Source organism: Aplysia californica, unplaced genomic scaffold (assembly GCF_000002075.1).
Source record: "Aplysia californica isolate F4 #8 unplaced genomic scaffold, AplCal3.0 scaffold00725, whole genome shotgun sequence".
Lineage (NCBI taxonomy): Eukaryota > Metazoa > Mollusca > Gastropoda > Aplysiida > Aplysiidae > Aplysia > Aplysia californica.
In genome coordinates, this window is record NW_004797995.1 from 244,683 (window position 1) to 256,468 (window position 11,786).

At 38.2% G+C, this 11,786-nt stretch overlaps 1 protein-coding gene across 1 annotated transcript in view; it reads left to right on the forward strand.

Annotated features, from left to right (window-relative positions):
* The window catches only part of LOC101850602 (ATP-binding cassette sub-family A member 3), a gene marked incomplete in the record, with an annotated part of 58,191 nt that extends 46,434 nt beyond the window's left edge, over positions 1-11,757 (forward strand). The window contains 7 exon segments of the mRNA XM_005108837.3: positions 63-285; positions 5,218-5,400; positions 5,836-6,023; positions 7,311-7,481; positions 8,651-8,855; positions 10,328-10,471; positions 11,316-11,757. Coding sequence (XP_005108894.3) covers positions 63-285; positions 5,218-5,400; positions 5,836-6,023; positions 7,311-7,481; positions 8,651-8,855; positions 10,328-10,471; positions 11,316-11,435 — 1,234 coding nt within the window.
* Positions 11,758-11,786: the final 29 nt, after the last annotated feature.

An 11,786-nucleotide genomic window follows, 5' to 3' on the forward strand; every position in this document is an offset into this window, starting at 1 on the left:
TCTCTCTCTCTCTCTCTCTCTCTCTCTCTAACCTATCTACATGTACATGTATTGTGTTGCAGCCGTGCTTACAAATCCAGAGTCCAAGTAAACGAATCTTCACCGCTGCTGGAGAGGGACAATCAGGGGGGAAGCGATCAGGTCGAAGATTCTGACCAATCAGAGCCCAAGTGGATGACTACTGAAGATCATGACGTCATTAAAGAAGGAGAACGTATCCAATTAACCCCTTTGCCTCAGTTGCTGGTCTCAGACTCTCTGGTTATTGCTGATCTTGTGAAGCAGGTGAGTTAGATTTAGTCAGAGAAATTAATGAACTTGCAATACAATAAGGCATATACTCGTAAGTGTCAAAGATTAGAGGTGTTACAAGAGAGTAACACACACATAAAAGAGGAAGGTAAGTAGGAGAAAACCACACCAGACCACCTGTCAACAACCCACGCTGTCGATTTAACCGTATAGGTCATAAAGTAAAAGTCTATAATGGTCTTCTGGGGTAGCAATAACTGTAAAGGGCGTGTAATATAGCATTGTGCAGAACGTGTATATGCGCACTATAAAATGCAGTTGTTGTTATTATTATTATTATTATTATTATTATTATTATTATTATTATTATTAGTAGTATTATCATTATTATCATCCTTAGCAAAATAGATTAGAAGAATCTTTCGTACATTAACATCACGGAAACCCGTATATGGCCCCCACAGAGTGTGAAGACTCCACAAATACAAAAAAGTAGGAGGAGAGAGAATGACCATAGTTATTTATAGGAGAGAAGGAGCAAACCACACCAGAGCACCCACCAACCACCCACGGTTTACTTTTACAGTATAGAGACGAGCTGAACCCAAAAATAACACACCACTTTTTTCAACATATGAAGAAAAATATATGAAGATAGCGAGATTTCCCAGAAAAAAAATGAATGGTTCCATGGAGTTTGTGGTGAAGTGCATGAAAACTAGAAAGCTGGTAGAACAAGCTAAGTCAAAAGTAAGCGGCACCAACATAAATCTAACTGGACTGAGATAGCCCAATGAAAACAAAGGTACTAACAATTGATCTTTCGAGCAGCTCAAGTCTTATAGATTCAATAATCTGAAATTTGAAAATAAAAGCATAAGTATTGCTTTTGACATCATAGAACGAAAATGATTCATGATTTTCATAAAGGCAATAACTATTTTTGAAATCATAAAACGGAATAATTGCAAATGTTTGCTTTTTACTGTGGAGAAGGAAACATTAAATACTATGTAACTCTGCTTTCTAGCTTACTGTGTCTCACGTACGCGATATTCTTACTTCTATTCTCGAAGGATGGATACAACGGAAGATAGAATAATAATAATATAACACAATATTGCATGGCTTCGTGATGAAAGCATAAAATCAGGCTCTCGTCAAAATAATGGAATCGAAGAAAGCGTTAGGCACTTTTTTTTTTTTTACTTAATTTTGTTTTTCTCAACACCTGTCATGTCCATTTCAAACCACATTTATGAGTGGATTTTGCTGAAAACGCTGATCAGAGGCGCAAAAAGCATAAATTATTTATTAGTTTCGAGGATACTCAAGCTTTGGGGGTCACTAAAACTGTGGTGGCCATTTTCTTGCTAATTTTGCCTGTATAGCAAAGTGATCCCTTCTTCAGTCCCCAATATTTCAATTTCTACTCAAAATGGATGATTATTTTGTCATCGAATGTAAGACAAATGAACAAGCTTAAAGATATATATTATTAACCGTAGATCAAGCACTGGTTAAGTAAATTTCTACTCCCAATTGTTAAAAGTGTCTTTCTCGAACGATGTCGGGGGCCACGAAATGGGGCTACACAGAAAGTGGAGAGTTAAGAACTACACACCACTAGGTCATATTAATTCTAAATGATCAGGGGAGGGGGGGGGTCTTATTCTACTTCTTAACTCATTCATAATTCATATAACTCATTCATATGGATGATTGGACAATTGATGTATAATAGTGGGCAGCTGCAACCATAATTGTTTGGCAATGCAGCCCAACTTGCTATTTTACAACACGCTGTCTTTTAAGAAATCAATCAACACCTGATTGCTTGGGCGTCCAACTTAGAAGGTGGATCCTCTATTATACATTCATCGACCTCTATGGTGTAGTCGTCGGATGCTTCGCCGTCGTGCGCAGGACACCTGAGTTCGATTCTTTAGTAGCGAGATGGTTTTTTTAACAAATATATTGGTCTTTCTATTGGGAAAATGTATCCATCTCAGCCCAGACCGGTCCAGACAGGCATGGTCACAGCCCGCCTTCTGGGTGACCTTCATTGTGTCGAGTGTCGATAAAAATGTAAAAAGGCCACCATTAAAAAGTAAGTTCTAGCTTTTTGTTTTTGTCTCTAGTATAGTTTGTTGAACGAGGTCTCAAACTAATATCCTATGGATATGTAGTGGGCAGCTGTAACAAGTATGGATTAGCTAAGCAGCCCGCACGCCAAGTTAGAACATGCTGTCTTTTAAGAAATCAACCAACACCTCATTGCTTAGGCGTCCAATCTAGGAGAACTTAGAAGGTGGATCAGCTGTTCGTTATTCATAAACGCCTGTGGTGTAGTGGCTTGGCGCTTCGCCTACACAAGAAAGTAAGTTGCAGGTTCATGATATGTTTCCAGTATCGATTGTTAACCGAGGACTCATAACAACTGCAGTATCGATAAGAATATTAAAACGCCTACGTTAAAAATAGAATTCTTGCTCTGTGTTTAGTCTCCGGTATCGTTTGATAACTGGGTACTCTAACCAATGATAGTACATAACAAGATAGGCCACTTCTCTCTTTGAGCCAATTAAAAAAGTGTCCTCAAAATTTGGTGGCGCCCTCTTCACAAAAGCGCACTCTTTGCGAACAGAGTTACCCTACTTGAGTTTTAAAAAATCAAAGTGAAACTAGCAAGTTTTGGGATAAATTTCGGAAGAACGCTTTTTTTAAATGGTTACGCTGACAAAAAACCTCTTCCGGAGGAAAGGGTGATGGTTTTCTTCGTTTAATTTGACTTTAGAATGAAAGGCGAGAGGTCATTAAAATTTTTAAAAAGCTAAAACTCCGCACTGAACGTACCCGAACTGCTGATGGACAGCAGTCGATCTGCGCACGCAAGGAGGTGCTATTCCTATTCTTCTTCTGGAAAAACGAAAGAGAGCTTCAAAACAGACTGCAGCGCCATCTGAAGCAAAGAGCATACTTCCTGCGGACACTTTTTTGGCTGAGTGGCCCATCTTGTTATTCACTATCTTTGCTCTAACTGCTGACATTTCTCGAATACACACTGGCCAGCTGTAACAATAATGGTGTAGCTATGCAGCCCCTGCATTGTATTACAACACGCTGTCTATTCAAGAAATCAACTAGCCGTGGACGAACTTAGAGAGTGGGCCATCTGTTCTAAGTTCACCGACATCTGTGATGTAGTGGTTGGGTACTTCGCCCTTGTCGGCAGGAGACCCGAGTTCGATTCCCGAGTAGGGAGAAATTTATCGAATATCTTGGTCTTTCTGCTGGGTTGTTGCATCCATCTCCTCGCCTCCTGAATTATCTTAATTGTGTCGATGGGGACGTAAAAAACACTTACTTTAAAAAAGTAAATTTGTGTACTTTGTATTGTATTGTAAAGCGCTCAGAGCCTGTGTAATTTAATAAGGGCTGAGCGCTACATAAATGTCAATTTTTTTATTATCACCGTTATTATCATTATTATAATTATTATTATTATTATTATTATTATTATTATTATTATTATTATTATTATTATTATTATTATTATTATTATTTTATTACTTTTATTATTATTACATCTCTCCTCTTTCCCCCCTTCCCTCACCCCCTCTCAGCCTCTCTTTGTTTTGTCGGTCTGTCTGGCTGGCTGGCTAGCTCTCTCTCTCTCTCTCTCTCTCTCTCTCTCTCTCTCTCTCTCTCTCTCTCGCTCTCTCTCTCTCTCTCTCTCTATCCCTCTCTCTCTCTCTGTCTCTCTCTCTCTCTCTCTCTCTCTCTCTCTCTCTCTATCCCTCTCTCTCTCTCTGTCTCTCTCTCTCTCTCTCTCTCTCTCTCTTATTTTTTTTCTTTGTCTGTCTCTTTCTCTCTTTTGCTCATTAATTCTTTCCATACCGGGCATGTTTGTCACCACCATTTCCTCATAAAGTCAATATTTTATTTTTCTTTATCAGCCGTTTTCTCAAAACGCGACTTTTCTCTATACCTTTTTAAAACAACTCCACCATTTTTCATCTAATCTTCATGAAATTTTTTAACAGAATGAAGAAAAAATGTAATACTAAAAATTTGCCTGCTGAATTTTTGATATATGAAATAAATTTTTGTTGGTGGTGTCTTGAGTGTGGATTCTCACGGATTTTTGGCAAACTTGAATACTACCTCATGACAAGATTCATTTAAAATTTTCTAATTCGATTATATACAAAACAACAGACAAATTTTAGATCTAATATTTGTCAACACGCATTAAAAAAAACAATCAATTTCCATAAGCAATAAGTGCCGTATTCATAACGTAAGGCATGTCAACAAAATTATTATTTTTATTGAATTTATTTATTTATCAAGCATCTCCGCCCACCCATTGGAATACAGTATCCCTTTCACCCCAGGCTGTTCCTGACAAGTTGTGCCGAAACACCAGCCTCCTAGTTTATTCTCTATATGGGTAGTTATAAATAATATAAGAACAAAGTAATTCATTTTATATAGGATCTGATAATGAGACGTATCCAAATTTTAAGCGTCTTACTGTACGTTACAAAGCTTGGCGTGAGTTTTCTGAACACAAAAATACAAGCGGCGTTTAGTGTGTATCGTTAAAGCACTCAGGAGATACGAGTTCAATTCTTGAGTGGAGACAATATTTTTGAAGTATCTCACCCAGTCCTTCCGCTTAAGACTGGATTGGCTCTGTAAGACAGACTCTAAGCCCGAGTCATTAATCATTCGAATTGTGTAGATGTGGGCTGTGACACAAACAAATGCTCTTTTCTTTGCTCCACAGTTCGGACATTTCCCAGCAGTTGACCATTCGAATTGTGTAGATATGGGCTGTGACACAAACAAATGCTCTTTTCTTTGCTCCACAGTTCGGAAATTTCCCAGCAGTTGACCATTCGAATTGTGTAGATGTGGGCTGTGACACAAACAAATGCTCTTTTCTTTGCTCCACAGTTCGGACATTTCCCAGCAGTTGACCACATCTCTGTGGGGGTCCCCGCCCAGGAATGCTTCGGCTTACTGGGCCAGAATGGCGCGGGAAAGAGCACAACTTTCAAGATGCTGACTGGCCTAGAGGAGCCCACTGAAGGGAACGCCTACGTGAACAAATTTGATATCAAAAACAACATTAAAGATGTGAGTAAGAGGTAACATAAAAGGATTTACACAGTGGAATTCCATCGGAACAAAAGCAACATCTCTCGTGTGAAGTGGAACAGATTATATTGTTTAAATGCTACTTGTGTTGTTCTTTTTTACTTTTCGACTTTTTACTGTCCATTACCCTTTTTAAAAAAAAAACATTACGCTACCTTAGAATTACACGGTTCTATCATAATATGCTCTGAAATATTTAGCCCGTATGAATAACGATAAGACCATGAAATTGGAAACCAAATGCTCTATCTGCACTATCAAAACATCTTAAGGTCACATGCAGTCGTTATCAAGATATTCAAAACATTACTATCGTTTTACATCAAATTTCTCAAAACTACGCACTGAGCAGATGGAACTGTGTGATTCTAAAGTAGCGTTTACTATTAATTACAACCACATTTTCGTCTCTAGGTCCAAGCCAACATGGGATACTGCCCTCAGTTTGACGCTCTTCTGGATCACATGACTGGCAGAGAGACCTTGACCCTGTTCTGCAATCTGAAGGGTGTGCCGAAAGAACACATCAGCTCAGTGTGCGATGACCTCATCGATGTCCTCATGCTGAAGCCTCACGCAGATAAGCTTGTCGGTGCTTATAGGTCTGTTGATTAAAGTTGAAATGGATATGTGATTTTGAACCATCATTTATTTTGTCAAATTCGAAAGTTAAGTGAATCGGATAGCTGGGTTTCCGTTCGACGAACGGACTCGAAAGAATCGATCGTCAAGTCATTGTGGGATCAGTGCACGCACTCTTTGTGAACAGAAGCCTCACTTGTTTACAATGATTTGGCGTCTTAGAAGACGGACTTTCCCAAGATTAGATCTAAACGAGCAAATGAAAAACTGAAAATTAAACTACAATGGCTTCAGATTCCTCAGTAAAACTCTGTACACTTCAAATGATTCTGAACCACCTTTAATTTTTTTTCAAATTCGAAAGTAAAGTGGTTGGGAAGTTTAAGGCGCCTAAGTGACTGACTTTCATAAATATAATATGTATAGATGTCCAGTGGCGTATTGAAGCTTGTGTGGAAAGAAATGATCAACACCAGGAGATTTAAATAGTGAGCACCTTTCTTGAGTTTATTTAACTTTATGAATGTTTTATTAATTTGTTCTTCAATTCATATATCTATTTGAAATTAAACAATTTAGTTGATTTTAAGAAGTTGCACAGTTTGCGTTTCAGTCAATTTTGATTGAATTTTTTTTTATTTGATATTTTTGGAACAAACAAATTGATTTCGTTTTCATAATGACAAACGTAACGTCCTCGTGGATGGATTTTATTTCTGCGAAGTTTTGTTAAAATGTGTTTAAAGGTACTGTAACCCAGTTATTGTCGTTTAAGTGGGTCCTCGTTTTTAGACACCTGGTATTATATTATTATAGTTTGCCGTGTTACTGATATCACCTCTCCTGTGTATTGTTCTTACTTACTAGTGTGTTTCAAAATTCATTCTATCCCAACCATCTAGCATAAGGCTTTTGTCAGAATGAGCATAGATGTGTGTTGCTCTTAGAGTATGTATCTGTATATAACTCCAAAGGTCTAGTATTTAAATTCCTGCATGTGGTTGAATGATGCATTTGATGTAAATGTACATTTTGTCAGCTTTACTTCTCCTATTGAATTTTAATGAGAGTAATATATATGATTTGAATTTTTTAATGTATACCTGCATGTGTTTTTATGGCCCTGTACAGCCAAGGAAAATTTCCCTCTGGGATAATAAAGTACTATCTTATCTTATCTTATCTTATCTTATCTTATCTTATCTTATCTTATCTTATCTTATCATTCTTACCGCAAGAATTCGTTTTTGAAAGCAATGATAAGTTTCATGACCCCGCTTCCACCAATATTCCCCTGCCCTCCCTAGCGGTGGCAACAAACGCAAGCTGAGCACAGCGCTGTCTCTGGTCGGGGACCCAGCCTTTATCCTGCTGGATGAGCCCACCTCGGGGATGGACCCTGGCGCCAGGAGGCAGCTGTGGACTGTTCTCTCACAAGTCCGCGCCTCCGGCCGTACTCTAGTGTTGACGTCACACAGGTAATTCCTGGACATGGATGGCTGGTGCCTCTATAAATAAATAATTGACGGTCAAGGTCAAGGACACAGGTAATTTTTTCCAGGTTGAGAATCATAGATACAGGGTGCATGGAAGTGGAACGAAATTGGACAAAGGAATACTAAACCACAGACAGGAAAAAGATGCCAAAACAGCTCCTGAATATGGCTGGCTGGTGCCTCTATAGACAATTTATTGACGGTCAGGTCGGACACAGGTAATGTTGTCTAAAACAGCACCTGGACATGGATGGCTGGCTTTTCTCTGAATAGATTATTGATGATGATGACACAGGTAATTTCAGGGTGCATGAAGGTTACTTACCTTTACTTTTACTCCTTCATCCGTTAAGCACCGAGGGGAGAAGCTGTTTTCTATGGTAGGCCAGCTCCACAGCGCCTTCATTATTTAAGACATTATTATAATTTCTCATGGTGTCCTAGACTCCTCCAATCCACCTTTTGCGTGGCCTTTCTCTTCTTTTATAGTCTGAGCTCCTAGTATTATAGGATCTCGAAGTTAGCTGGCTGGGTGAGATTCGTAACAGGTAGCATAAAAATTAAAAACAGGACCTATACATGGGCGGCTGATGCTTCTGTAGATAAATCATAATCAATGGTTACGACATTGATAGCTATACACGGGGATCGAAAAAGGTTGCAGCTTAGTAAGGACGAGAGATAACTCTGACAGGGCCTCACATCTTTTAAGGTTTCAATAATACATGATTTACTTCCCTTTATTAAAGTCATTCCTGTCAGTTCTGTGTTCTCGCGGAAAAGAAGAAGTAGTAGTAGTAGTAGTAGTAGTAGTAGTAGTAGTAGTAGTAGTAGTAGTTGTAGTAGTAATAGTAGTAGTAGTAGTAGTAGTAGTAGTAGTAGTAGTAGTAGTAGTAGTAGTAGTAGTAAGCATTTTTTATAAGATATTATTATCGTCATTATCATTATGCATATTATTATTATTATTATTATTATTATTATTATTATTATTAATATTATTATTATTGTTGTTGTTGTTGTTGCTGTTGTAATTTTTATTTTTCACATCATAATCGTTTCGTTTGGGGGGGGGGTGTCTTTTAACATGACTATTATTCTAAGTGCACATTTTTAAAAGATGATAACGTTTTATGCTACATGTATTTCTTCAGTATGGAAGAATGCGACGCACTGTGTACTCGTATCGCCATTATGGTCAACGGTCGGTTCATGTGTCTGGGCAGCCCACAACATCTGAAAAACAAGTTTGGTCAAGGCTACACCCTCATTGCCCAGATGGGTCACTTGACGGATGGCCAAATGGCGCCTAATGAGCCTGTGATTGAGTTTATCCAGTCACAAATCTCATCTGCCAAAGTGAGTCACTCATACAGGTTACAAGCAGCTAGTTATCTGCATCCTCCGTGTCCTCAGCGGAGTGACACATATGCCTCATTGATTGACTGATTAAAATGCTGATAATAATAATATCATTATTACCATTATCATCAGCCTCTCTCACCCTGTCTCCCTAGCCTACATCTGGGTTTTTAGATGGAGACTTCTGTCTATAATCTATTATCTATTTGTGGTGGCCGAATTTTGCTATTCAAAAGGCTTTTTAATGGCTGCATCGATCGACATGCAGTTTTCGTCAAAAAATTCTTTGAAATATTCTCCAGATCATGACGCCTTTGGTTATGTTCAATTTTGAGACAGTTTTGCTGCAAAAGCTAAATTTCTTTATTTCGCCGATCGCTTTTTGTAGGCCGATGCTTCTTTCTCTGTAATTTTATAAAATCCGGAAGTGATATTTCGCGAGGCGCATTTTGTTTTGAGAGTACAGATCTAGACCTTCTAATTTTTTGCATCTCTCAAGATTTATTTCCCCATTCCAGTAGAGTGTAAATATAGTAGGCCAATGACTTTTAGCTGATTTTAAAGCACCGATCATTCCTTTCATCGAAAGGGGGCCCAGCTTGTAATATATAAATCGTTACCTCAGTATGACAAAGTTCTATCTGGCATTTTTGGCGGTTTTCGAGTTATAAAGACAATAAGATCAACAACCAAATGTTTTATCTGCTCTGTCAAAATTGTAAGCTATTCTGAGTCGTTATAAAGATACTCGAAGAATTGCATTCGAAAAAGCTTGACATGATGTGGAACTCAAAACCTTGTATGTCAAATTTCTCAAAACTAGGTACTGAACAGAAAGAACTTTGTAATTCTGAGGTAGCATAATCGGGGTTTTTTTGTTGGGTTTTTTTTTGGGGGGGGGTAGGAGGGGGAGGGGGTTATTGTCGTTTAGAATACGTTCATATCCACATACAAGAAAAGACTTGTATTCATATTGGAAACTTTTTTCTGATTTTCAATTATCACAATTATCATTTCAGCAACATTCATTTCATTCAAAGAAAATCCACCTCTTATATCATTTCTCATAAGCTGTTTTACAACTTTTCGATGATCAATTCGACTACATTCATCGACGTTCAAGTCAAAGCAAATATTCGTATTATAAGAAACTGTTTTTAAACGATAATTTTGGTTACATTCATCCAGAAACAAGAACCAACATTCATATCTAAAAACCAATTTTTCAGGTTTTCGATGAAAGTATCGGCTACCTTTACTCATATAAAGGGAAGATTCAACACTTATATCTGAAACCATTTATCAGGATGTTGGTGATCATTTCGGCTATATTCATCTACATATTATACAAGAAAGAGCCAATTTTTGTTTGAAACTGTTTTCCAGGTTTTCGATGATCATTTCGGCTACATTCACATCCACATATTATACAAGAAAGAGCCAATTTTTTTTTTTAAACTGTTTTCCAGGTTTTCGATGATCATTTCGGCTACATTCACATCCACATTGAAGACTCAAACGTGAAACTAGCCAATATTTTCTCTCTGATGGAGGGGGCTAAACAAAGTCTGAACGTCCAGGACTACTCAGTGCATCAGACCACGCTTGAGCAGGTGCTGCCTCATTTTGGGGATGTTTTTTTTTTTTTTTTTTTTTGGGGGGGGGGGGAGGGGAGAGGAGGTTAACCGATCATCTTTTGAATATTATTATACCGCACAAACTTGCATACGCGCGCAAGTGGTGTACGCACGCACGCACGCACGCACGCACGCACACGCGCACACACACACACACACACACACACACACACACACGTGCGTGCACACGCACACGCACACGCACACGCACACGCGCACGCACACACACACACACACACACACACACACACACACACACACACACACACACACACACACACACACACACTAATAAAAGCGGGTACTGACATGGACCTCTGAACCTCTGAATTCAACGTCGTCCATATCCTAGGGACTGAAATGAAAGGTTGAATGATGAGATAAATAGGCAAATTAAAAAAGAGACGAAAAAATTGAAAGCTGAAAGATTCGCATGAATTTTATAACCGTCACTTAAGATTGATAGTACATGAGTCTGATATTACATCATAATTATGCTTTTAGTGCCTCTGCTGAGAGAACGGTTTGTAAAAATTCGGTTTTAAAAGAATTTGTAGAAGTTTTGTTGTTGTTGTTGCTGTTGCTCTTGTTGCTGTTGTTGTTGTTGTTGTTGATGATGATGTTGCTGTTGCTGTTGTAGTTATTGCTGTGCTTTTTAACAGTGATAACGCATTATAGTGTCGATGACTCCTTCAGTTCCCAGCTATAGTCTACAACGATTGCATTTGAATTAAGTCTTGATTAGTCTTCAATGCCAGCAGTAATGACTATGACCATTGCTAACTGTTGCTTTTCTTTTTTAATTCTTGTTCATCTTCAGGTGTTTTTAAGCTTCGTCAGACATCAAAAAGCCAGAGCACCTGATGACAAGAAGCGTTCCAATCCACTGTCTTGTTTTGCACCATGCCTGCCCTGCTGTCGCTGTCGCACGTGCTGTTGATTTGTTACAGACTTTTTCTTATAATATCAAGAAATTTACTGCGGATGGTTTGCGGGTGCTCCGGTGTTGTTTATTCTTTCTTTCCTACCAAACTTCTTATCTTCTTTACTTCTCAGCTAAATGTATGTAATACTTGTTAGCTACAGCACCTAAAATATTCTATGTAATACTTGTTAGCTTCAGTAAAAAAAAGACAGTAGTATCTATTTGTTTTTCAAGTTCCGTAAACTTTTACTAAAACTCAAATTCAAATGTAAAATATTAGTCAGTCATAGTTTTGCATTAAATCATGAGGCACGCAACATACCTAGTTTAAATTGTACGTGTATTGGATTTTGCTTCATTTTTTTC